Source organism: Peromyscus eremicus, chromosome 8b, assembly GCF_949786415.1.
Source record: "Peromyscus eremicus chromosome 8b, PerEre_H2_v1, whole genome shotgun sequence".
NCBI classification, from domain to species: Eukaryota; Metazoa; Chordata; class Mammalia; order Rodentia; family Cricetidae; genus Peromyscus; species Peromyscus eremicus.
In genome coordinates this window covers 35,758,506-35,784,958 of record NC_081424.1, presented here as the reverse complement: position 1 = coordinate 35,784,958, position 26,453 = coordinate 35,758,506, and the positions used below count along the sequence as shown (strand labels likewise).

General features: G+C 37.4%; 1 protein-coding gene across 8 annotated transcripts in view; it reads left to right on the top strand.

The window, feature by feature from the left end:
* Bclaf1 (BCL2 associated transcription factor 1) overlaps positions 1 to 21,690 on the top strand; it is a 34,865-nt gene extending 13,175 nt beyond the window's left edge. For 3 of the 8 annotated variants that reach the window (XM_059272678.1, XM_059272676.1, XM_059272677.1), the window contains 10 exons: positions 141 to 1,049; positions 2,427 to 3,092; positions 3,233 to 3,402; positions 5,654 to 5,759; positions 6,715 to 6,799; positions 9,875 to 10,050; positions 11,221 to 11,401; positions 12,300 to 12,446; positions 18,912 to 19,124; positions 19,267 to 21,690. In XM_059272678.1, coding sequence (XP_059128661.1) covers positions 141 to 1,049; positions 2,427 to 3,092; positions 3,233 to 3,402; positions 5,654 to 5,759; positions 6,715 to 6,799; positions 9,875 to 10,050; positions 11,221 to 11,401; positions 12,300 to 12,446; positions 18,912 to 19,124; positions 19,267 to 19,272 — 2,659 coding nt within the window. In that variant the 3' untranslated portion in view covers positions 19,273 to 21,690. Of the gene's footprint in view, positions 1 to 140; positions 1,050 to 2,426; positions 3,093 to 3,232; positions 3,403 to 5,653; positions 5,760 to 6,714; positions 6,800 to 9,874; positions 10,051 to 10,184; positions 10,358 to 11,220; positions 11,402 to 12,299; positions 12,447 to 18,911; positions 19,125 to 19,266 lie in introns of those variants that run through there. The other 5 variants (XM_059272679.1, XM_059272681.1, XM_059272680.1 and 2 more) reach the window with 5 other exon arrangements.
* Positions 21,691 to 26,453: the final 4,763 nt, after the last annotated feature.

The following is a 26,453-nucleotide window of genomic DNA, read 5'->3' as shown; positions in this document are numbered from 1 at the left end:
CAGTAAACTTTCATACAAATGAGGTTTTTAAGTATCTATAATTGTACCTTGTATGTATATGTTTTAATCAGCCTGATGTATCTAAAATGGTAGAATGAAGTACTTTATTTTTCTTAAATTGATACTTATTTCATTTTTAGTTCTAGGTCTCGTTCCAGGACATATTCAAGGTCTCGTAGTAGAGATCGTATTTATTCTAGAGATTATCGTCGAGATTACAGGAATAATAGAGGAATGAGACGGCCTTATGGGTACAGAGGAAGGGGTAGAGGGTATTATCAAGGAGGAGGTGGTAGATACCATCGAGGTGGCTATAGACCTGTCTGGAATAGAAGGCATTCTAGGAGTCCTAGACGAGGTCGGTCACGTTCCAGGAGTCCAAAAAGAAGATCCGTTTCTTCTCAAAGATCCCGAAGCAGATCTCGCCGGTCATACAGATCCTCTAGGTCTCCAAGGTCATCATCATCTCGTTCTTCGTCCCCATATAGCAAATCTCCTGTCTCTAAAAGACGAGGGTCTCAGGAAAAACAAACCAAAAAAGCTGAAGGGGAACCCCAAGAAGAGAGTCCTTTGAAAAACAAATCCCAGGAGGAACCAAAGGATACATTTGAACATGATCCATCTGAGTCTATTGATGAGTTTAATAAATCTGCCACATCTGGGGATATTTGGCCTGGCCTTTCAGCTTATGATAATAGTCCAAGATCACCTCATAGTCCTTCACCTATTGCTACACCACCCAGTCAGAGTTCATCTTGCTCAGATGCCCCTATGCTTAGTACAGTCCACTCTGCCAAAAATACCCCTTCTCAGCATTCACATTCCATTCAGCACAGTCCCGAAAGGTCTGGATCTGGTTCCGTTGGAAATGGGTCTAGTCGATATAGTCCTTCCCAGAATAGTCCAATTCATCATATCCCTTCACGAAGAAGCCCTGCAAAGACAATCACACCACAGAATGCTCCAAGAGAGGAATCTAGGGGGCGGTCCTCTTTCTATCCTGATGGAGGAGATCAGGAAACAGCAAAGACAGGAAAGTTTTTAAAAAGGTAAGAACCTGAAGTAGGGCATTTATATTATCATAGTAATGATTTCAAAAACATTTTTTTAAGTAATGATTTTAAAATAGCTTTGTGGTATATGTTTAACTCTTTGTACTTGTTCCCACTTGATAATTCTAAATTGTTTTAATTGTTTTGGTGATGTTTCTAGTCTTTGTTTTAATGTTAGCTATTTTCAGTCAGTTCACAGTTATAAACAAGGAAAGGTTTTAATGTTAGCCATTTTCAGTCAGTTCACAGTTAGTTATAAACAAGGAAAAACTAAGTAGCTAAGATAACTAATGATGTATATTCAAAACAATTTTGTGTTAGGGATTTTTTTCCTTTTTGCTTTAGAATGTGACAGTGTGGTCATATTACATGTTCTTATGTGAAAATACAATCCAGCTGTCAGTGTTTAGTGAATTCTGCCTGACTTGGAAAAAACATCTTGATATTTCTCAGTGAGTCTAATGACATTTTAAGTCCTTTGTTTAAATGATATTTTCAAGCATCACAGAAAGAGATGCTAGTAAGTTAATGAAAATTCGATTCTGAATACAGTATGATTGACCTAAAAAGTGAGGAAGTAGAACAGATATGCTGTTCATGATTTTTTTTTTTTACTGTGCAACCTAGAACTTTTCACTGGACTGATGATTAGCTTATATTATTTCCAGAAGTCATTATTTTTTAGAGTAAATTTTACACGAGCTATTTTTGTGATTGAGTATAATACTGATTCAACCTAATATTATTAAAGTGTCTGTGAGCTCTTGTTTATATTGATAGAAAAAGGTAAATGTGGTACGTACATACCTGTAATCCTCATATAGAGAGGTGGAGGCGGGAGGTTCAAGAGTGTCCACTTCATAGAAAGTTGGAGACTAGCCTGAGATACATGAAACCCTATTGCAAAATATAAAAAGTGAAATCTGAAAATTTGAACATAAGTACAGATTGAATTTTAGTAGGTATTTGTATAGCTTACAATTTTGATTTGTTAGTGTAAACTTCTGGTAGGTGACTGCAGAGAATAGGTTTTTGAGGATAGTTTTACCTTAGACTTTGGGACCTTTAAAAATATATATTCTGTGTGAATGCTTTTAATGGTTTTAAGAGTAAGGTTAGGTGGTGGTGGCACACACCTTTAATCCCAGCACTTGGGAGGCAGATTTCTGTGAGTTCGAGGCCAGCCTGGTCTACAGAGCGAGATCCAGGACAGGCACCAAAACTACACAGAGAAACCCTGTCTGGGGAAAAAAAAAACCAAAAAAGAGGTTACTTTTTAGTAGGATGATTTTCTTTTGTTGGACAGCACATTTAAATATGCAAATTGTCTACAGTGAATGCAATCCAGAGTTACTGTCCTTTTCTTGTTCACAGGTTCACAGATGAAGAGTCTAGAGTGTTCCTGCTTGATAGGGGTAATCCCAGGGATAAAGAGGCTCCAAAGGAGAAAGCGTCAGAGAAAGGCAGGGGAGAGGGAGATTGGGAAGACCAGGAAGTTCTAGATTACTTCAGTGATAAAGAGTCCGGAAAACAAAAATTCAATGATTCCGAAGGGGATGATACAGAGGAGACAGAGGATTATAGACAGTTTAGGAAATCGGTCCTGGCTGATCAGGGGAAGAGTTTTGCTACTTCATCTCATCGGAATACTGAGGAGGAAGGACCCAAGTACAAGTCCAAAGTTTCACTAAAAGGCAGTAGAGAAAGTGATGGATTTAGAGAAGAAAAAACTTACAAACTGAAAGAGACTGGATACCTAGTGGAAAGGCCTAGCACTGCAAAGGATAAGCACAAGGAAGAGGACAAAGGTTCTGAAAGAATAACAGTAAAGAAAGAGACACAGTCACCTGAGCAGGTAAAGTCTGAAAAGCTCAAAGACCTCTTTGATTACAGTCCCCCTCTACACAAGAATCTAGAGACCCGAGAAAAGTCTATCTTCAGAGAGGAGAGCCCGCTTAGGATCAAAATGATAGCCAGTGACTCTCATCGTCCTGAAGTCAAACTCAAAATGGCACCTGTTCCTCTTGATGATTCTAACAGGTAATTCCACATTGCTGCCTAGTGAGTAATCTAGAGGTAGTTAAGGGTAAAATTATTTTTCTGAACATGGAATTTACACATTCAACCAATGCTGTATTTTGTGTGTGTGTGTATGTGTGTTTGTTTTTGATATATTCTAGGCCAGCATCCTTGACTAAAGACAGGCTACTTGCTAGTACGCTTGTCCATTCTGTCAAGAAGGAGCAAGAATTCCGATCCATCTTTGACCACATTAAGTTGCCTCAGGCCAGCAAAAGCACTTCAGAGTCATTTATACAACACATTGTATCCTTGGTTCATCATGTTAAAGGTATGCTTAATATATTTAGTATCATGAAGTGAACTTTTCTTGCATGCAAAATAAAGAGTTAAGTTGAATAATAGCTGTGTTAATTGAGCTAGTAGGTATGATGTATCAGTACTATTAAATATTAAATGTTTGGGAAATATTTTGTAGAGCGGATACCAGTGTTGTTAGCGTTGAGACGAATGAATATAAGATGATCAAATGACTGAAGTTAAAACACAATAATCTGTATCATGTCAAAGTAGAATACAGGTTCGTTTAATGCTGAAAATTTAAATATGTCATACTGCATGTCAAGTGAAGACTAAGACTGTTTAAAGATGAACTATCATTGTATGCCTATGACTTGGTGACACATAATGCATAAGTTTATAACAACTCTAGGCAGTATTGTTACTGTTATTTTACCAAGAATTTGTAATCAGTTTATAGAAATCTGAGGCATTGGAAAAATAGTTGCTAAATTTGTGCTACTTAATTTAATACTTCAGTTCTCTTGGTTTATTATTTAAAATAGTCAAGAATTCTTAAAGCAGTAAAAGCTCAAGAAATTTACAACTGTGTTAGTGATTATATGAGTAATGATGAATTAGATAGAGTAATAAGATATTTCTTTAGGTTCTAAAAAAATAAAAGGGTTCATTGTAGCTGAAGTCATGAATTCATATTTTCACCAGTATGTAGTTTTAGTTTAAAAGCTGCTAATAATTTCAAAGGTGTTAGGGTACAATTTTGTGTAGGGTCAATTAGATAAGTTTTGCTGTGGTTATTTTGTGTTTAGCAGGTTCTTTTCCAGGAAACTTGATGGCTGTTGGTCTTGCTCTCTCTCTCTCTCTTTTTTTGTAAAGTTGGTCGCATGAACAACTCACAATAGCTGAAATTTGTCACTCACATTCCTTATACTGAGTAATAGTTAATGAATTTCTTTTTGGCTATAGTCAGCATGGTAACAAGAGAATCTTGCTGTTCAGCTGTAGATAAGCTTGTGAACCATAGTATGACCTTTATGACTATAGTATTGTGGCACATAAAATTAGGAAGCATTAACATTTTTTCTTTTTTTCAACATTTTTTTTGACCTGTCTCCACACTTTGTTGAATTTTGAGATCAGATTTTGATACATTTTTTTCCTTTTTCCTTTTCTTTTTTCTTTTTTTTAGAGGATCTGTAGTTATGTTTCATAATTGGTGTTGTGCAACCGATCTGAACAGCTCTTACTTTATATAGAGCTGAAAATGCCCAGTGATGTTTTCTTTTTCATTGTAACTAGGTCCTGGAATATGTTTTGAAATGGCAAAATCCATGTTTCAAAGTAAAATAGCTGTTGAAAGATACAGGCAAAGTTGAATCTTCTGTCTTCCTGGCAAAAATGGCATAAAAACTGAGTTGCTAGCTCAAATTCCTGGGTTTCATGGAATTATGATTGAGGCACTACCCTTGTAGTGGCCGTTTCAAGTTGTAATGATTGGTTATGAGACATGTGCTGGATATTGGGCGGTAAGTTGACACAGATGTATGTTGACCTGTTAAGCAGATAGCTTGCTTCATAATGTAACATTTCATAGTTCATGACTCTATATGTCTCTCTTTTACATTTACAGTGTATCTTCAACTGGTGTAGAAACTAATCAATATTGTTATTACTCATTTAAAAATTGCTTAAAGAAAGATACCGTATCCTATGTGTTGTCAGGTTTGCCAAGATGCCAGATTTTTTTTGGAGGAATTAGTGAATGTAAATCAATTTCAAAGTTTTTTTCCCAATTGAATGGCAATATTCACTTTTTTGTAAAGCCATTTCTGTTGATATGTCATCATACTTAAAATAATTTTACTAGTTTACTCAAACTATTGATACTATTTTCTTTTATTTTTGATTTCTGCAAATGATTAGTTGAAGAGACAACTTTGTTTAATTGGCAGGTTTAAGGACATACCACCTATTATGGTTTTTTGTTCTGTTTGAGGAAATAGTTTATCAGCATGGAGTTAAAGTCTTGATTAATCTATTAATTGTCTTGGGGTTGTATTTAGTATTGACAGGGACCTGTGAGGACCTTTGAAATCCTGTGTTGAGGTACAAAGGAAGTAACAAAGAGCAGGAATTTTTATTTTAAACACTTGATTCTCTTCTGCTAGCTTTCTTGGGTATTTTTATTTTCTTTCACCTGCTCCATGCCCTTCTATCACAAATGAAAATCCCCCCTTAAAATTAAGATTCCTAATTCGGCAGTGTTTCTCCTAAATCAACAGAGCAATACTTCAAGTCACCTGCAGTGACCCTAAATGAGCGGTTCACTTCATACCAGAAAGCTACTGAAGAACATAGTAACCGGCAGAAGAGCCCTGAGATCCACAGGTGGGTCCCGGACGGAACTTGCGTGTATCACTGTAGGATTGAAACAGCTGTAGGTTTGGGGGGCCGGGGTTGGGGAGTGAATGCCTAAAGGAACCCTTGAATTTGCTGAGTCCGTGTGAGGTAAAAATTGAGAAGCAGAAGAGTTTATAATGAAAAAGCATGAATATTTCTGCCAGTTGTGTTCAGTCTGAGTTCTGGCACTTCGTTGCATTTGGAACAAGTTAGTTAATGCTAGACATCAGTATTTCATCTACAGATTACTTTACAGGATAGTGGTAAAAAAAGTCTCTTAACTTGCTGCTGCTTAGTTGCTGAAGTATTTTGGTGGCTGATGGCTCCTAAAGAAGCATTGAGAAGTTTTTAACTAATAAGAGTTTAAAACAGAAAGGTTCAGAATCACAGAAAAATTGAACCAAATACATGAAATTATAAGAACTCTTAGAACCAGTAATTTATTAGAATGTTAATAGCAATATTAATATTGGATATACTAATGTGTTATAATTGCATGATGATTATTTAAAATAATCAGAATATTTTTTCTTTTTTTGTGGTTTAAATATAACAATGCTTAAAAGGTCCGCTATCATTTATATATAAAAATCACCCAAAACATTTTAATTGGTTTGTTTTGTGTTTGAGGCAGGATTTTGCTGTGGAGCTTTGGCTGGCCACATACTCATGTGGTGTATGTGGGCCTCAAACTCAAAGGAATCTTTTTTCTCTGGACTTGTGGATTAGAGTCATTTACCACCATATCTAGTTGTTCATTAATTTTTAATATCTATAATTTTTATTTTTTGTTTTAGGAATTAAACCAATAGACTTAAAGTGACAAATTGGTTTCTCTAGGAGAGGCATAATTGTCTAGTACCCTCCAACAATGGGTAGAACTGTTCCTTTTGAATCAGAAAGTAAATTTTAAAACTTAAAATACATTTTCTTTTATATTAAGGAGGATTGACATCTCTCCAAGTGCTCTGAGGAAGCATACCCGTTTAGCAGGGGAGGAGAGAGTTTTTAAAGAAGAAAATCAGAAGGTATGTTGTTTTAAAGTATACTTGCTTATCTTTTTAGAATTTGTAAATGCATTATATTTATGGGATTGTAATTTAAACCAAGAATACTTTTTGAAAATGCTTATCAATGATAATGTCAGCCCTAAGAATAGGGACTGGTGAGTAAAGTTTATAAACATTGTGATATAAATTATATTGTGTTTTTTATGAGGTTTTGAGGTGAGATCAATGAGTCAGAATTTGAGTGTACCTTAAAGTTGATTGTATTTCTGTTTCTTCAAAGACGTTACCCTAATGCTGTTAGGCCTTTTGAGGGTAGCAAGTTTTTACAACCCAGGCTGTCCTTGAACTCACTGCAGTGCTCCTGCCTCAGCTTCATGAACGTTTAGATTGCCCGTGTGTACCATCCCACCTGGCTAGTGCACAGTTTTTATGTGATTTAAGAAATAGAGGCATTTTTTCCCTTGAGCTTTTTCTGGTTTTTTGGTCCTAATTCAGTTTGTTTTGTTTTTGTTTTTATTTTCCGTCTTAACAGATGCCTGTGTGTGTTCTAACACGGGACAGAAAGGGGGTGGATCCAGATGGAGGGGAGGTGGGGAAGAACTGGGAGGAGTAGAGGGAGGGGAAGCCATAATCAGAATATATTGTATGCAAAAAATATTTCCAGTTTAAAAAAAAAAAAGAAATAGGCACTTTAGGCTGGATACAACTTTTATTCTTGGTACCCAGGAGGTAGGGGCAGGTGGATCTCTGAATTCCAGGCCTATCTGAGCTACATATAAGTTAAGTGCCAGCTGTGGCTACGTCATGAGCAAGAAAAGAAGTAGGCATTCTAAAAATGGATTTGCTAAGTGAACTTTTGTTTCTATTGGACTACTTAGGAATTTGGTTTGAAACTTGAAAAGAACCTGTATAGATCCTACAGGTGAGGTGAGGAAGCCAGGGGTGTGGTGAGAGTGCAGTGCAGTCACCGTGGGTTCTGAGGATCCAGAGTTGACGTTTATTAGGTACACTAGTTCATATGACTGTCTACGAAGTGTTTAGTAGTGGAATATGCAGGAGAGGTAGCAAGGGATCAATTCTATTTTGAAAATGCTAAGAGTTTGGAAAATAACTTCTTTCTTTCTTCCTTTCTTCCTTTCTCTCTCTCTCTCTCTCTCTCTCTCTCTCTCTCTCTCTCTTTTCTTTTCTTTTCTTTTCTTTTCTTTCGATAGGGTTTCTCTGTGTAACAACAGTCTTGGCTGTCCTGGATCTCACTTTGTGAACCAGGCTGGCCTTGAACTCACTGATATCCACCTGCCTCTGCCTCCCAAGTGCTGGGATTAAAGGTGTGCGCCACCATTTCCTGGCTTGGAAAATAACTTTTTGTTCGTTTTTTTTTTCTAGACAGGGTTTCTCTGTGTAGCTTTGGAACCTGTCCTGGAACTTTCTCTTTAGTCCAGACTGGCTTTGAACTCAAGAGATCCACTTGCCTCTGCCTCCTGAGTGCTGGGATTAAAGGTGTATGCCACCACCACCCAGCTTTTTTTAACTTTTTTTTTTTTTTTTTTTTTTTTGGGTTGGAAAATAGCATCTTAAACCTTGACTTTCCTAATTAAAATAGTATGTCTGTTTTGTGGATTTGTGGAGTAATTGAGCTATCTTGGATTGTTTGTACTTCTGTTGGTAGAACTTGCTGACATTTCCAGTATAGAGATTTTTCAGTAGGTGTGATACTGACTGAATTGATTTTGAACTCTAGATTTAGGGATAAGGTGATGTCTGTGCACAAGAGATAACAGTTTTGGAAAAATGGACTGAAGAATCAACCAGTTTAATACTTAAAAAAAAAAAATTTGACCTTAATACTTTAGGTTCATTAAGTGTTAATTGTGTTAATTTCCCCAACAGTTTACTCTGTCTTTGTGCTCTGACAGTATTTTTCTCCCCTTAGTACTCAGACTAAATTTTGGTCTGAAAGAGAAGTGATAGATGATTAGGAGGACATGATACTAGGGCTTTTCCATCTTTCTGTCTTAATTTAATGAATAACATGTTAATAAGAAATTAGATGCTTAGCAAACTTTACAAAGTAGTTTCCCTTAGGTTATCTTGGTTCTTTGGAGTTAGTAATACCCAGGTGAATAAGAAAGCTTTGCTTATGAGTAGATTTGTTAGCCTAGGAACAAATTGGTGAGTAGTACTTATCACATTGAGAAATGCATACATATATACATATATATATATATATATATATATATATTTCAGGTTTGTTCATGCTTATGATTATTACAGTTAGACTTCCCGGGAAAAATACTTCTCATTGTTGAATAATGTCAAGGATGTCCACATTGCTTAGCATCTTACTGATGTATAATTTCTCTTCATTCCTAGATGCCTCTTTTCAACTCCTAAATTATATAGTATTTGAAAAAGCAATGGAACAAGGAGGAGGTGATCTGTGACCCAGTTAAACTAATGTCTGTTGCAATACCTGAATTGAGAAAGGGCAGTATATGGCCCAAGATACACTGAGTACAGGATTGCCAATAATATCTGTTTGACTTTGTTTGACCTTTGTTCAACCTCAGTTTTTTAATTGAATTCCACTTGCATGTCATGAAAACTACAGAATCCCTAATTTTGAAGTATCTTTTTTTGGGTTTATCAACTTATCTGGGAAGAAGAGCTTGATGATAATGAGGCTTGGTTAATGAGACCCCTAACTTCAGGATCTCAAGATCACAGGCTGAAAGCCACATTGCAACTATAGATGATAACTTTTAACACTGTTCAACTATTTCCTAAAAGCTATTTGGAAGAATGAGCGTTAATCATGATTTGCTGAGTAGAGGATGTATCACTTTGTTGTTGGAAGATTATTATAGATTGCTTCGAATAAATACAAATCTAAGGATTTTAGTAACTTTTAATTCTAGTGTACGTACACAAATGCTCAGTAAAAATAGGTATTTTAGAAAATTCCAAGGATGATGATTGTAAATGATGCATTGGTTTTTTGATACTAAATTGCAGTAGAATCTGGTGTAATGCTGCATGTATATTTGCATTTCTGTTTCCACCCTGAATTCTGTATTTTACATGTGTTTTCTACAGGGAGATAAAAAATTAAGGTGTGATTCAGCTGATCTTCGGCATGACATTGACCGTCGCCGTAAAGAAAGAAGTAAAGAACGGGGTGATTCCAAGGGCTCCAGGGAATCTAGTGGATCAAGAAAGCAAGAGAAACCTCCAAAAGATTACAAGGAATACAAATCTTACAAAGATGACAGGTAATTGTTAAGATTGTCTTGACTTAGGGCTTAGCTTCTAATTAGCCTTTAATAATTGTCAGCTTAATTGCTTTCAATTTTGACTATGTAATCGAATGTTTAAATTTAAACAATTAAAATTATTTGTTTTACAGCAAAAATGTATTTGTCTTTTACACGGCTTATGGTGGATGAGGACAAAAACTTTGGAATAGCAAGCTAACACTGAAAAAAAAAATGACAAATTAATGTGTCCTATTATCCAGGCTACATCAGGAGGTTGGACTTCAATGCAGTGCATTTCTAGAAACAGTTTGTGTAAGAACTGGTTCGTTATGCTTGATTCCGCACTTTTTCAACTCATAACACCCAGAGTACAAGACTGTTAAAGTGATATCTAGTGGTTTAACATGGGAGAGATGGGGGGGAGGAAAAACTAGGAAATAGGATTGTGCATTAGTCTTTGAAAATTATAATTCCGTGGATACTGTTAGCAGTGGTAAGAGTTACTGCAGGTATGACCTTTTTGGGTGTTGCATTAGAATCATGTAAATTTGATCATCATAGAGTCAAATGTAGGAATACAATGTATTATAGATAATTGTTTTTCTTGATGTTCATTAGGTAAATGGTGGATTTTACTTGTGTTTTTAAATTTATGACTGTTATTTGTAATGTCATGTGCCTTTTATTTCTATCATGATGCTATGGCCCAAACTGTACAAACTGTTCTTACTCAGGGTGTATATAAACTGCAGTCATTTAAAACTTGGACTCGAGAACATTTTCAGTCTGGGTTGTAGCTTAGTTATAGAGTGCTTACCTAGCTAGCTAGCATGTGTCAGGCCCTGGGTTCTATCCCCAGCACTGCAACAAACAACAGAAACCCCCTCTCTCCTTTCCTTGATTAAAATAACAAAAGATTACAAGTTAATGTAATGAAGAACTGAGCATCATTGACGTTTGCAAACTACCAGTGTCTAGCTGGTAGGCTCTAGTATGTTTGTTAATTATGTGAAAGAATCATTGAAGAAGATTGGAAATAGACTGTCAGAGTTTACACCCAATTTTACTTGTGTATAATTTAAAGGGGATAGGTTTTTTTTTTAACTTAAAAACATTCCTCATAAGATTCTAAAGAATTCTTTATCTTTTAAAAAAAAAAAGCACATTTTTTTCTTTATTTTTCAGCAAACATAAAGGTAGAGAGCAAGACCATTCTCGATCGTCATCCTCTTCAGCATCCCCTTCCTCACCCAGCTCTCGAGAAGAAAAAGAGAGTAAGAAAGAAAGAGAAGAAGAGTTTAAAACTCACCATGAGATGAAAGACTACTCGGGATTTGCAGGAGTTAGCAGACCTCGAGGAACCTTTGTAAGTCATAGTTGTCTTTGATCATTCAGGAGGCTTTACCTTGGAGAACTGTGACAAGGGAAATCAAATATACCCTATAGATTATTAGCCGTCTTATCCAAAGTCAGAATCAGAATCAGTCTTGAGAAATGAAATGGTATTTGAAATACTATCTTCATTCTGAAATGCCATTTTGAGATCTTGAAGCATCTATATAAACAGATACTTGTTTTTTCCAGATCAGTAACAGTTTAAAAAGTTCACTTATTAAATCACTAGTTTGAAAAAACCTATTTTAAAAACATTCAAATCTACTCATCTCTGTATTATTGGTTTTCATTTTTGCCTATTGAGGTCCTTGCTTATTATGTGTACCAGTTACACTTTCCCTAATTCTACATAGCATGCATTATCTCCATGTTTTACAAAGTTACTGTAACTTACAGGCTTAAAGGTCGTGTATTTTCTCCCATCCATACTTAAATCTTTAGTTTTATCTAGTTGGATATTGCGACATTCATTAGGTCATTTAGGGAAAGGAAGACATTTCTTATAGGGTAACAGATGTGGTTAAACAACTGGGGTTCTGGTGATATAATTCAAAGGAACTAGATAACTTTCGGCTAGTGAAAGGGGGGGACCTAACTATATCATAGTTTAAAAATACTAGTTCCAGGTCATGAAAGTATATCTTATACTTCAATATATTATTTTTCTTAATCTACTCAACTTCCCGTAGGCCTATGGTATAATATAAAATAGCTACCCTTTTCATCCTCAGTGGCTGTGAAGACAGACAGGCGGACAGACACACATGCACACATACATTTTGCTTTTGTTACTGCAGTAAAATCTAGAGTTTGCATGTAACTAAATACCTTTGATTGCATTACTAAACAGCTTTGTTAATGTCAATCAGTTTCGAATTAGAGGCAGAGGAAGAGCCAGAGGAGTTTTTGCTGGGACAAATACTGGTCCAAACAACTCAAATACTACTTTTCAAAAGAGACCGAAGGAAGAGGAATGGGATCCAGAATATACCCCAAAGAGCAAGAAGTACTTCTTGGTGGGTGTTAGAAATCTGTTTTATTTGGTTTGCGTTTATTTTCAAAACATCCTAGGTGAATACATTTCAGTGCAGATATTCACCATTATGAGATTTCACTGTAATGTGGGCGAACATTTTTTTCTCCTAATACCATTACTTAAATTGTTTGAAGCTTTGAGTCAGATGTGGGTCCCTTTAGTTCTGATTATATGCTTGACTTAACATCACATATAGTAGGCCGATGAAGGTAAATTAAAAATATGCCTGATTTGATTGTCGCATTCAGAGAAAAAACATACCGTAGTTAATTCTTTCATATCTGTCTTAAGACAGTTCTAAGTGTAGAAACCTCTTAATTAAATTGTATTTTCTATCATAACTTTAAAGACAAGAAAAGTAATGTTTGTCACAATTCTTGTAATGAAGGATCTCAAGGTTTTCAAAATTCTTTGCAATAATAGGAAAAACAAGTTTTGAAAAATATAATTGCTAGATATGGTGGCTTTGATCCTTGCTTGTGATGGACATGCTTTTCCTGTCCTAATAGTTTTTCAAGGGTAACATAGGAGGTTATTGGTCTTGAAGGAGCTATAGATAGTATGGTAATTGTGTTGAGTTCGGCATGGGATAAGAAAGTGTATGTTCTGTATTATAGAGAAAGATGATGCTAAGGTACCAAAACTTACCAGAAGCATTAGTTTTTGTCATAGTTTTTCAGGGAAGTCTTGTTTTGGGGCTGGTTTTGAAAATTGAGAGCAAGTAAGGAAATAGTAATGGGCTTAGAGGGCGAGCAAACCTGAGTGTCCATAACAGATTTGCCTAATTAGAGGCCAAGTCTGTATTCTGATCAGTATACCTCTTCTAAATGGATTTCTACTTTCCTGTTTACATCAGTGACCCCAAATTTGGAAAAGTTCTATAAACTTTTAAATGCAGGATGAGTTACAGTCATTCAGTTTGTGTTCTCTGCTGAGAAACTACTAACTTGAGATAGCAATCTGGAAATAATAGGTGTGTGGTTCAGTTATTGATGAATTGGTTTAGAAGAAGACTCATTTACATTGGATTTTGATCATAAATGGCTGGGTAGATGGCTCAGTGGCTAAGAGCACTTGCTGCTCCTACAGAGGACCAAAGTTAAATTCTCAATAAACATATCTTGGGATCTGACACCCCCTTATAGCCTCTTCTGTGGGTACCTGTGGGATCGTGTGCACTTAACCACAAATACATTTTTTTTTTTTTTGTTTATTTTTTTGAGACAGGGTCTAACATAGCCCTGGCTGTCTTGGAACTCACTGTGTAGACCAGGCTGGCTTCAAACTCAGAGAGATCCACCTGTCTCTGCCTTCCCAGAGCTAGGATTAAAGCATATGCCACCACACTTGGCTAAAAAATGTTTTAAATTAAGCATTGTGATCTTTTAAGAAAAAAATAGAACTTACAAATTACTCTTTTATCTTAATTTTCTTAAAAGGCAACTAGTTTAAAATCCTAGTTTGGGGCTTCAGGACAAGTAAGTGAGAGAAACTTTGAGTTCTTGTGACTTTACCACTGAGCTGATTAGGAGAGTTATAGAGAAGTTGTCTTGAGTCCTAACAGAAAGATAGCCAGGTAGACTGAGCAAACTAGAAGGGCCAAAGGGGTTAGGTTTTTGGTATAAATATGTTTGGGAAAATTGAGAAAACCCAGGAATCAGGATTGTGGTAGGGCTGGCAGTGGTGTCACATGCCTTTAATCCCATCACTAGGAGGCAGAGAATCTATCTGTGAGTTCCATGACAGCCAGGGCTACACAGAGAAACCCTGTCCTGAAAACAAAACAAAACAAACCCAAACAAACAAGAAGGATTGTGGTAGTCCATAATATTTTAGTAATAAAAGCAATTGAAGAGGGAGAGAGCAGGTGCCTGAACCAAGGGTCTGCATTTGAAAGGATTTTAAAGCATTTCCTGCAAGGTTTTTCTTGCTGTGGAGCTTTGACTGGCTTCAGACTTGATTTGGCCTCCTCTTGCCTGAGCTTCCTAAATGCTGGCCAGTGTTACAGTTGTGGCCCACCACCCCTGACTTTAATGGGAACTTGGAAATAATTTGATCAGGTGTAGTGTAACTCAAAACCTAGAGGAAAGACACAGTTTTCAGGAAAATTAAATTCTCCCTATCTGTGTTGAATTGGAAGTGATTGGGAGAAAGCCAGAGTAAATCCAGTGGAAAGTTGTTAATGAAGATTTAGAGAGATATCAAGATCCAGGAATCATGATAGGACAGTCACCATTAAAGATGGGATAAGCTCACACAGGATACATGTTGTTAAAAGATCGGATGAGGAGTAATAAAAATGCCAGACAAAAATAGTTCAAGTTTGAGAGATCAGAAAGTTAAGAGAGAATAAGCATTAACTAGTAAATATGTAACCATTAGGTCTTTTTACTTTTCTTAAGATAGGGTTTCTCTATATAGATTAGGCTGGCTTCAGACTTACAGAGATCTCTCTGCCTCTGCTTCCTGACTGCTGGGAATAAAGGAGTGTGTGTGGCATACTACTACACCCCTTTAACAGTTTCAAAAACTAGTGTATTTTTGAGACATGGTCTCAAACCTGCGTGTATACTGGATGATGACTTTGACTTTCTGATTTTACTGTGCTTATTCCTGAGTTCTGGCATTATAGGCTTGACGCTGTACTCAACCAAAAGATAGAATTTAGACCAGACTTTCTTTTGCTTATCAGAATCTGCTGTCTCAATTTGGACATAGGCATTTTAGATTGTCTTATAATATGCAGTAATTTTATTAGTGTGTTATTTTAAGAATTTAGTTACTTGATGAGTGTGGTGGTGCACACTTATAATCCCAGTACTCTGGGAGGCAGAAGCAAAGTGGATCTCTTGAGTTTGTGGCCAGCCTGGTCAACAGAGCAAGTTCCAGGACAGCTAAGACTACACAGAGAAACCCTATATCGAAAAAAAACAAGCAACAACAACAACAAAAAAAAATTAGTTACTTAAATGGTGATAATTTGTTGCTGTTGTGGGCAGTCATTTTAATTTTTTGTTTTTTGTTTTTTTGTTTTGGAGGCAGGGTTTCTCTGTGTAGCCCTGGATGTTCAAGAACTTGCTTTGTAGACCAGGCTGGCCTCGGATCTGCCTGCCTCTGCCTCTGGAGTTCTAGGCTTACAGGTATGCACCACTACTGCCCTGTTGTGGGTTGTAATTTTAAAGTTTTGATCTGTATAATATATGTATACACATATCACAGACTGATGGTTAAAGTTATTTAACCATTGGTACTTAAGAGCAATTGAAATGGCAGCTTGGATTTACCAGAATTTTTCTTTTCTTTTCTCTTTCTTTCTTTCTTTCTTTCTTCCTTCCTTCCTTCCTTCCTTCCTTCTTTCTTTTTTTTTTTTTTTTTTTTTTTTTAGACAGGGTTTCTCTGTATTGCCCTGGCCGTTTTGAAACACTCTCTGTAGACCAGGTTGGCTTTGAATTCATAGAGATCCACCTGCCTCTGCCTCCTGAGTACTAGGATTAAAGGCATATGTCACCACCACCTGGCTCACTAGAGTGTTTTAATTTCAAATATTTTTCATTTTATGTACATTGACTTTAGACTGTATTAAGAATAGATATACCAGCAAAAATAGCAGTTCAAAAAAGATGAGGTTTAAAATTAGACATTTCTTTGGGTTCTTTAACAATAATATACCAGTGTAGAAAGTTTAACCCCGTAGAATTTGAATGCTTAGTAACATTGAAGCCGGGCATGGTAGTGCATACCTGTAATTGCAGCATTCAGGAGGAAGGGTAGACACAAACATGGGGCCAAGAAGGGTTACACAGTGACCCTACTGTCAGACATGAAAAAGATTTAAAGTTTAAAAAATCTGAGTTGAGACTATGCTGTACTATAGATGAAGAGTGATAAAGTTACTCAGAAGTTTGACCGTTGGGCTAGTAAGAATGGAGTTAGTATTTGAGTCTGTGCACTCTGCTCTAAGCTGAATTTTTGATTTGTGGACCTCATACTGCCTTGATGAATTACAGTAATGCTTGTTTCTTATCTCCAACCTTGGCTTTCTGAAGAGGTGTGATAATCAGTAATGAGAATTGTAGGAAATACACTAGTGTCAGATAGATCCTGAGAGATGAACACAAGTCGTTGGAACAAGTGGGAAAATACAGAAAAGGGCAAGTTCTCAGAAGAAAAGTAAATGATTAATCCCTGCTAGAGTGAGGAGCTTAGGGATGGAGGAGGGGTCAGGTTTGGAGTAACTTTTGAAATTTAACTTTTTAAAAATACTTTAAAAAATTTATAAACTAATGAGGGGAGCTCGAGATAGGATTTTGTGCTGCAGAACAGGCTAACTTTAAAATGTCGATTCCTGTCTCCTGAATGGGATTATAGGTCTGCATACCTGGATCACTGAATCGGATTGTGTTAGGGGAGAGGTGAGGGTACAGGAGAGCTTCAGTCCATTATAGATTCCTTCAAAAACAAAAGCCATTTTAACTGTCACCTCTGAAAAGTTTAATGACTAAAATTAGGAAATTTAGATTTTGAAGGTAAGAATTTGAAAATTGAGACGGTTTAGAGTGGCTGGGGAGGAGGCTCAGTGGTTAAGCTGGAATTCCCCAGATGCTCATACAGATGCTGGGTTTGTGGTGTGTAATTCCTGCCTCCACGGTGGAGATAAGGGATTCTCCTAGCCATAGCTACCACACTGATGGGTCTGTTTGCAAGACCCTTCCTCAGTGAAAAGGGTGAACTGTCAAGAATGTTCCCAGCTTTAGTCATGCCTTCCACAGGCATGCGCACACCCTTGGCCAAGCACCCATACATAACACATGCCACACACACATGAAAATGACAAAAGGAGAAAAAACAGTGTGCTTAGTCTCCATAATTTCCCGTAGTTCCTGTTAGGATTTCTCTGAAGGAAATATTGCAGTCTCCTAAGGTTCTGCTTTCTTTTTACTTCAACTATCCGATGAGTGTGGATCTAAGAGGAATGGCTAATTTGGCTGGCACCTAGCTTTGCTACTGCCTTTCTCCCCATTTCTACTGAGTTGCCTGATACATTCATTTACTGCCCCCAGGATTTGTGGGGATTGTAGTCTGTAGATAGTGGTCAGTAAGAGTTTTCATTTTTCTTGGTTTCTTGGTGTTTTATAGGATATGAGTAGATAGTCAACAGCATACCTGGTTCTAAAGATTCAATGAGTGAGTACATGTATTCAGAGCAGTGTCTTACCATGCCTACTAAGCACTAGAGAATCATTGAGTTCTTGCTTCTCAGACACTGAGCCAGTATTTTTACTGATTCTGTTCTCTGGTGCTCCCTCTAGGCTGTCTCTCTGAATTAGAATGAGGTAAAGTCTCAGAGAATTGGGTTAGTTTTTGTTGAAGAAGTAAATGGCAGGTGTTTCCTCCAGAACTTCTTTGCCACTTCCTAAAATTCAAGAACTAATAAATGCCACATCCAAAAAAATAAAAAAAAGGCTCTAAAATTGGGTATTAATCCCATGAGGGAGCATGAAACAATGTAATTATAGACATTGTTTTGAATGACTCTTTTCTGATGTCTCTAACATTTTGTTGATCTCAGAAGTGACTCTTTATGGAATCATGCACAACTCCACCTAACAATCTTCATTGGTTTGGTAAAGCTATCAAGATACCAGTTATTAACAGTTGAGAACTCTTCTTTAAAACAGTTTAATAATTGCCTGTATATTTCCAATTTTTACGTTGCATAAGAAGTTCATCTTTACAAAATGGTTATGCATAAAGGCTTATTCTGTTTTGCAATCAAGTCTTTGTGACACATTTTAAAAGATTTTAGAGAGTTGGGTAGTTGCTCAGTATAAGTACTTGAAAGGCTGTGCAATATGACATTTGCATTATGCTTGTTTTCTTGTAGAGAGCCCTTGTCCTGCCTCACTTTACATTTTACAATTGGCAGATTTAATTAATGAGTTAGGGAGACCTTTGGCCTTTTGTATTGTATTTTGGAATGGGAATACTTATTTATAAACTTACAAGTACTTTTCAGCCTTGGAGATTGTTTTTCTTAATAGAACAGTTTGTAAGTTGGAGAGTAACAATTTAAATACAGCTAATGAAAAATTAAGTTGGAATGTAATAGCTTCGATACTTTCTGTAAAATAGCTGAGATAAATTGCCATGGGGCTCTGCTGTCATTCACCATTCAAACTCCTAGGCTGCAGATAGATGTATATTCACATCTAGATTTAAATCTCAGTGTAGAATTTTAGAATCTTTCCTGCTAGACATAATTTATATAACATGTAATAAATGTTACTTATAGTATTACAGTGACATTTTCTGGCTTTTGTAGTGTCCTTATGATATTTTTGTGGGGAAGTTTTTTTGAATCACATTGCTTGCAGTGTGACTTGAATTAATATCTTAACAAGAAAGCCATTTCATTGATGTGTTTTCTTTTCAAACCTTTCTATAGCATGATGACAGAGATGATGGTGTGGATTATTGGGCCAAAAGAGGAAGAGGTCGTGGTACTTTTCAACGCGGCAGAGGGCGCTTTAATTTCAAAAAATCAGGTAGCAGTCCAAAATGGACTCATGACAAATACCAAGGGGACGGGATTGTTGAAGATGAAGAGGAGACCATGGAAAATAATGAAGAGAAGAAAGACAGACGCAAAGAAGAAAAGGTAGACATTCTCTGATTTTAGACAGATTTGATTTAGTGTGAACGTGGCAGGCAAAGTCAGTTGAATAGTTTCTAGAAATAATTATCATTAACATTCACTACCCACAGCTTCATTGACCTCTAATTTCTTTTTCCCTTTTTAGGAATAGTCTGAAGATTGCAACAGAGAGGAGAACTTGACACACATTTTTTTAAACCTGATTTTTGTTTTCAAATAAGAATGTAAACATTTTACTTAACATTTACTGTTTGCAAGTAGTCTATAGAAATTTTGTTTTAAGTCTTCAAATACCTTGGAAATATAGTAGACTGTATGTTGAAAATTGTATTGAAATAAAGTAGGAAATGTTCCGTACCATATTTGTAACTATCAACTTTTAAAAACCTTTGACTGTTTTTGTTACATGCATTGTATTTCTGCTTTGTCTATAAGAAATGGTCAAGTCCAGCTCTGTGACAGCTCTGATTCTCTTGCCTCCCTGTTAATGTTTGATTCTGAAGTGAACGTCAGCTCTACACAAATCCACACAAAACCTTGACCAGGAGTTGTTTATAGTGACCACACTAATTGTTTAACTGGACACATCTGTTTAACATCTTTTTTAATTTGAACACACTACATTGTAGGGCGACTAATTTTCAAAACTACCACAAAAGTTGCTATTCTGCTAAACTAAAACTAGTTCCACACTTCAGCAAATATATAAGGACAATAGCTTTGTTAATAGCTAAAAAGTACAAATTATTAAAAGTTAGGAAGGTTTGAGAAAGTGGTATTTTTACTGAAAGCAAGCAGTGGCCTGTAAAATCATTTGAAGAGCCTTTCCTGTATGAATTGAAAATTGAGTATTCTCTTCCCTTCTCATTTGATAGTTTGAGTCATGGTCTTAGACACCAGCCCCCTAGGAGAGAGAGAAACTGGTTTGTAATGTCAGTGTAAGTAAAAACCCTAATTCCACAGCCCTGGCTGTGTTTTCTAACAAACAAAAACAGCAAAACTTGGGAGTCCTGTTCCCGAAGCATGACTTGGTGCAGTCGGTCGTCACTAAGTACCTGATTGAATAGCTTACATACTTATTGGATACTCTGAACAGCTGTAGATCAGTCCATAATTTAACCATATAATCAGGTAGATCCAACTTACTGTGTAGTAAATCATTTGTTTTCTCTTAATGTTACCAATAAAAGATTTTGTCAGGAAGCTTGTAGCATTGATCTGACCTCCACCCTTCCCCCATTATTTTAAGTTTATAAAATGACCGTTTTCTTTTCAAGTACTCTACCTTACCTAAAGAGGTAGATAATCCTCTTTGCTATTTAATAGCCCTTGGAGGGATAAAGTTCATGCTCAGACTGATTTTTTTTTTCTAAACATGTTAAACCAGCCACATTGCATCAGATTAGTTGTATACTTTTGCATTTAAAGGAGATAATGCTTATGCTATTAATGCAAACTTTTAAAAATTATAAGTGTATGGCTCTTTCATTCTGTTTTGATGATTTACAATGTGTCTTAGACTTTGAATATCTAGTGACATTTGCTAAGAGCTATTGGCAACAAAATTAAAACCAAAAAGTCAACATGTGATATGTTTAAGTTTTTCACTCAGTATGCATGATTTCTCCCCTTAATTGTCTATCTGGAATTATTTAGTAAATCAGAAAATATCTGCAAAGCAACTTTATTGCATCAATCTGGACATAATTAGTACCATCCTGTTCAGATTAATATTTAAATATAAAAGCAATATGTATTTAATTCCCTAACAATTTTCATACCATTCTGTTTTATATGAATACATTTAACTTTTAACAGTTATTTAGTTATACACCGAATCTTGGCATGTTTACCTTTACTTTTTCTACAACAAAGAAAAGCAGTAGATTTACTGAAAAATAATTTAATAGGGAGTAACAGGTTATATTTTAAGTGCTAATGCAATGCTGTAACCTTTGGTTACTTTAATTTTAAAGTTAAGAAAGAAGATCCCACTACATTAAAGTATGGTGGTAAGAACTCTGCAGTAGAACACCACTGTGAATCTTCTGTTTTTCAGAGCCAAACATAAAGCAGCCTGTGTGTTATTTTTTGTGATCACTATTTCCCATTTCATGACATGTTACAAAGCTGGATGGCTCCTCTTGGTAGAGCTGCTTGATTATAAGTGCCAGGAAAATAACGTTAGTAGCTGCATTAATGTACTTACTTTGCTCAGAGAAATGAAATAAAAATGAACCAAAGGATTTTTCCAGGGGAAAAAAAAAAAAGCAGTTTCCGAAGGCCATGACTCAATTCTTAGGTGTGTATGCTTTTCAACATCTTAGGCATTTTAATAAAAAGCAAAGCCTTTTCCAGTTGCACTCTATTTCAAGGAATTGAAATTGTTATTGTTCCCTTTTGTCACAGTTAAAAATCAGTGTTGGGAATTAAATTATAATTTGAGGGAAAAATATTACCCCATGAGAATGAATGTAGCTGGCTAAATGATTCTTATTCAAGTGTGGTGTATATTTCAACAGGGACCCTTGTAAATTGTCATATGCCAATAAAGTGTCCTAAGTGGTAATAGCTGTTGTCTGTTTACCTGATTTGGAGGCTGTTCCTGGGTGTACTTTCTACTCGGCTATTTTTCTATGGCCTGTTTCTAGAATTTAGAATATCAACTCAAGTGTTGTAAACTTGGTATGTGGTTTGATAAATGTTTTTACTTAAAGATTCTTCAAAACTGTCTTAATCACTTTTCTTTTCCTTGGAAGATGAGAATGCATATAGTTCTTAATGAGCCATACTGGAAAACACAGGAATTCCAGGTTAGTAGTCATCAAAGAGAAGTCCTTGAAAAGAAAAACACACTGAACTTTTTGTTTTTTGTTTGTTTGGCTGGGTTTTCGAGACAGGCTCTGTGTAAGAGAGGCTGTACTGGAAGTCATTTTGTAGACCAGGCTGGTCTCTGCCTTTGCCTCCTGAGTGCTAGGATTAAAGGCATACACCACAGCCAAAACGCACAGAACTTTAATCCTAGCACTCAGGGCTATCAGTTTGAGGTTGCCCAGAGCTGTATCTGTCTTTTTTTGTTTTTTGTTTTTTGTTTTTTGTTTTTTTGGTTTTTCGAGACAGGGTTTCTCTGTGTAGCTTTGTGCCTCTCCTGGTAGCCCAGGCTGGCCTTGAACTCACAGAGATCCGCCTGGCTCTGCCTCCCAAGTGCTGGGATTAAAGGCGTGCGCCACCACCGCCCGCTGTCTTTTTTTTTTTTTTTTACCCACAAAAAAACGGCCACATTTTATATTGTGCTGGGAACTGAACCCAGGGCTTTGCGCATGCTGGGCAAGCACTCTACCGAGTCATACCCCCAGCCAGCTCCTCTAAAAAGTACAAAATAACTGAGTTGTTTTCTTAAGTTGTTAACCTTTTAAATCTACAATTGAAATTTTCTTAAAAATTACTGGAAATACAAAAGAAATATAAAATATTCTTTACCTTTAAAACATTGTTACCAAAGTGGAAATTGATTTTTTACAAGATTTCTTATTTGGATAGATGTGTTTTTTTGTGTGTTGCGGGGGTGGGTAATGGTGCCCACAAAGACCAGAAGAGCGCATTGGATCCTCTTAGAGTAGGTAGTTTTGTGTGCCACCTGATGTGGATGCTGGGAACTGAACTTGATTCTGAAAGAGCCGCAGGCACTTTAACCCATGAGCCATTTCCTCGTTATGAAAAATTGACCACCTTCCAGCACTTTTGTGTGTAGATGTGTGTGGTGTGGAAGTGTGGAGGTAGGTCAGAGCATGGCTTGAGGGAGGGTACAATGTCTTCCTCTTTCTAAAGGACTCTAGCTTGTGTCAAGTTGCTGTACAACTAGCCAGTATAATCAGGTACAGCTGCATCCAAGTGTTCAGACTCAGTTCCTCTGGACTCCTCCTTTTCCTATGGCAAACCCTCTTCATGCATACAATTCCCTGTCTGTAGCAAGGTCGCTGCCAGCTACCCTAGGCTCCCTGCATAAAGGCCAGTAAGTATGTGCCAAGGGCTGGAGTCAGAGAGCCTGGCAATGAGTCCTGGCTCCTCCATTGCTCAGGAAGCTTGGACACCACGGAGCCTTAGTTGTTTCATATGTAGGATGGTGATGGAAGCGGTACCAGCCAAACTGGGAACCAGGAACAGTACCTGACTTACTGTAGCCCTGAGTAAGTGGAGGGTGCTGCTTTCCCTCACCTTCCCCCCTCCTTCCTGCCGGTGCTGCCTTCACTGTCAGCAGTTCTGGCAGAAGGACTGGGGGTCGGCCAAGTCGAGTGCCCAGACTGAGACCCATCAGCCAGCTCACAAGCGAGGGGTGAGGAGTCCCACGTTTACATAGTTAGAAAGGGATAACTTCCCAAAAGAAAATCAGTTTAGTATCACAGAAGACCAGAAAAAAATATAGTGGGCAGGAAAAAGCCATCAAGCACATGGCCACTTCGTGGCAGGAGTAATAGAGCTGACAGACACCAAGTGCCAGTCTCCACTCACTCAGCAATGTTGTCCTGCTCTTCCATGTGAGAAGTCAGGTAGCCTAGCAGGTGTAGAGCCAAGCCAGTGTGCTACATTGTGCCACCTGAGAAAGAGGTGCCAGCAGGAGGCCTTTTAGGGTACATTGTTAGCATCTGTCTGTATGTAGAATGGGTGTGTCTTCACCCCCCCCCCCCCCCCCCCCCAGCTTGTCAGGCTGGGCAGCAGTTGTCCTCCACCCGTCTCCTTGCTGGCCCAGGAATCACAGCGTTTACAAACTTTTAAAGTTTGAAGCAGGTCTTGCTGTGTAGCTCAAGCGGTCTTAGAATTTCTAGAGCAGTTTTTTTTTTTTTTTTTTAAAGAGTGCTGGGATTAAAGATGTGTACCACTATGCCTGGTTTAAATTGGAACATTCTTGACAAATTGCAAACTTAACAAAAAATCTTTGATAGGGAAATAAACATTTGTAAAATAGGATGTGTCATATTGTTAGTAACTTAAAACAGTACTTTTTATAGAGTTTCTGCGCAAAAGCATGCTCCATTTGTCAGGTTGTTTTTAGAGGTGTTCTTACACTATAGCACCTACGGTGGCTTGGGCTTCACTGTATCTCCCAGGCTGACCTTGAACTCGAGGCCTGGCTAGCTTTCTGAATTTCTGGGTTTGATTTAAAATTTTCTTTGCGGGTATACCCTAAGTTTACTAAAGCAATTTAAAAAAATTTTTTTTTTTAAATTCAAGAAAGAATATTGGCTTGTGAAATGAAACTGCTAAATGGGACAGCAAATGGAGACAAGACAATTCATTGTCAGGAATGTGTGTGGCTAGCTGTAGGGGAATGGGTGTGGCTAGGTGTAGTTTCTTGAACACTAGATCTTGATACATGCTCTACAAGATTGGGAGTAGTATCTGTTTGATATTGGATGCTGTAATAAAACACCATGACCAAGGCATCTTATAGTAGGGAAGAGTTTTTTTGGGGCTTTTGGTTTCAGAAGGAGCCTACCATTCTCATGGCAGAGAAGTTTGGCAGCAACCAGAGAGCTGAGAGCTTACATCTTGAGCCACAAACAGGAAGCAGAGAGTGAATCAGGGACGGCCAGAGGTAAGGTTTTTAAATCTCAAAGTTGACAGTGACGCACTTCTCCATCAAAGCCACACCTCCTAAGCCTCCCCAGGCAGCCAACAATTGGAATCAAGAATTTAAATGCCCAGCCTGGGCTACCAAGTGAGTTCCAGGAAAGGCGCAAAGCTACACAGAGAAACTCTGTCTCGAAAAACCAAAAAAAAAAAAAAGAAAAAAAAAAAAAAAAGAATTTAAATGCCTGAGACATGGGGCAAACATCTCATTTAGAGCACCTCAGAGTACACACGTACTTTATTTCTGTAACATGCTGTGTTTGAATGGACATAGAATACTTTCACTTGGCATGAGTTGAGTTGGTTTTGAAACCGTTCAGTTCCTACATTGGTTGGTCTGATTCACCATCTCTCTGGAACTTTGAATAACTCCAGGAACAGTTTCTGTTCCAATTTCTGTTGCTACTGTTGTCCAGATAGGAAGAGCATGGCTCCACTGTAATACAGCATTACTCTATTTGTCATGTAAACTTGGTACATGCTTCTGGTGACTGCCATGCTTCAAATGGACTTAACTGCATTTCCAGTGAAAGGAAACACGGAGTTGAAGGTAGAATTGTGACAGCTGCTAGTGCAGATTTGCTCTAGGAGTCTTTGCAAAAAGAATCCTGAAAAGAATGTAAGCCTTGAGGAATTTTGAGAAGAAAGTCTCCAAATAGGAGGAAGTAATGAGTTTTCTGTGCCTGGGTTTTGAAGGCACTCTGTTTCCATTCTCCCCTGTCAGGTTTGCCAAGCTGTCACCATGACTGTGGGTGTTGGCTTTTCAAGGCTGGTAATGGAACTTTGGTGAATCAGTGGGCTTAAAGGTCCTGGAGCAGGGGCTGGGGAGGACTCAGGTTAGGAGAGCTTACTGTTCTTGGCAGAGGACTGGGGCTTGGTCCCTGCTGCCCACATGGCAGCACATAATCATTTGTAATTCAGTCTCTAAGGGTCTGATGACATCCCCTGAACTATATGCGCTCCTGCAAGCTTGTGGTACACATAAACACAAAACACTAAAAATGTTACAGCAGCATGGACAGTTGACCAATGGCTATTCTACTGAAGAAAATCCCTCCTTCCCTCAGCAACTCCTTAATTGCCTGCCTACAGATCCTCAGGGAGGGACAGGGCATCATGAACCTCTTCCCCACTCTGACATAATATGGGGTCCAATCTTGTGCTGGTCATTGGGTAGTGTCACTGCTTTAGAGGCGTGGGAACTGAAAATGGAGCGGAGAAATGAGATGGGATCTCATGCAATAACCAACTTTTTGGAGCCCCAGGCAATTTATACTCAGGCTTAGAAATCACATGAGTAAAGTTCTCATGAGTTGACACTGTATACAATTAAAAGGATGAGTCATACGTGGTAAAAAACGTTTTTCCATAAATGCATATCCTATCCAGTACACCTGAGAGGCACAAGGAAATATTCCAAAAACAGTTCTGAGTTTTGAAGAAACAGGTGACAAGACTCTTGTTTTCTTTGTAGTATTCTCACAAGCACTTAGAATTCTAATACGACTCCAAACCTGGACTGTGTTCCAACAGGTAGGTAATCACAGCTACTAAGAGGTGAATAAAGAGTTCATGTAGAGGAGGAGGAGGAGCTTGAGTTTGAGCCCAGCTTGGACTATACAGTGAGACACTTCAACAAAAAACCAAAACCAAGGCAAATAAAAACCTTGGGAACAGACTCAAAGTAACCCAGACTGGCCACAA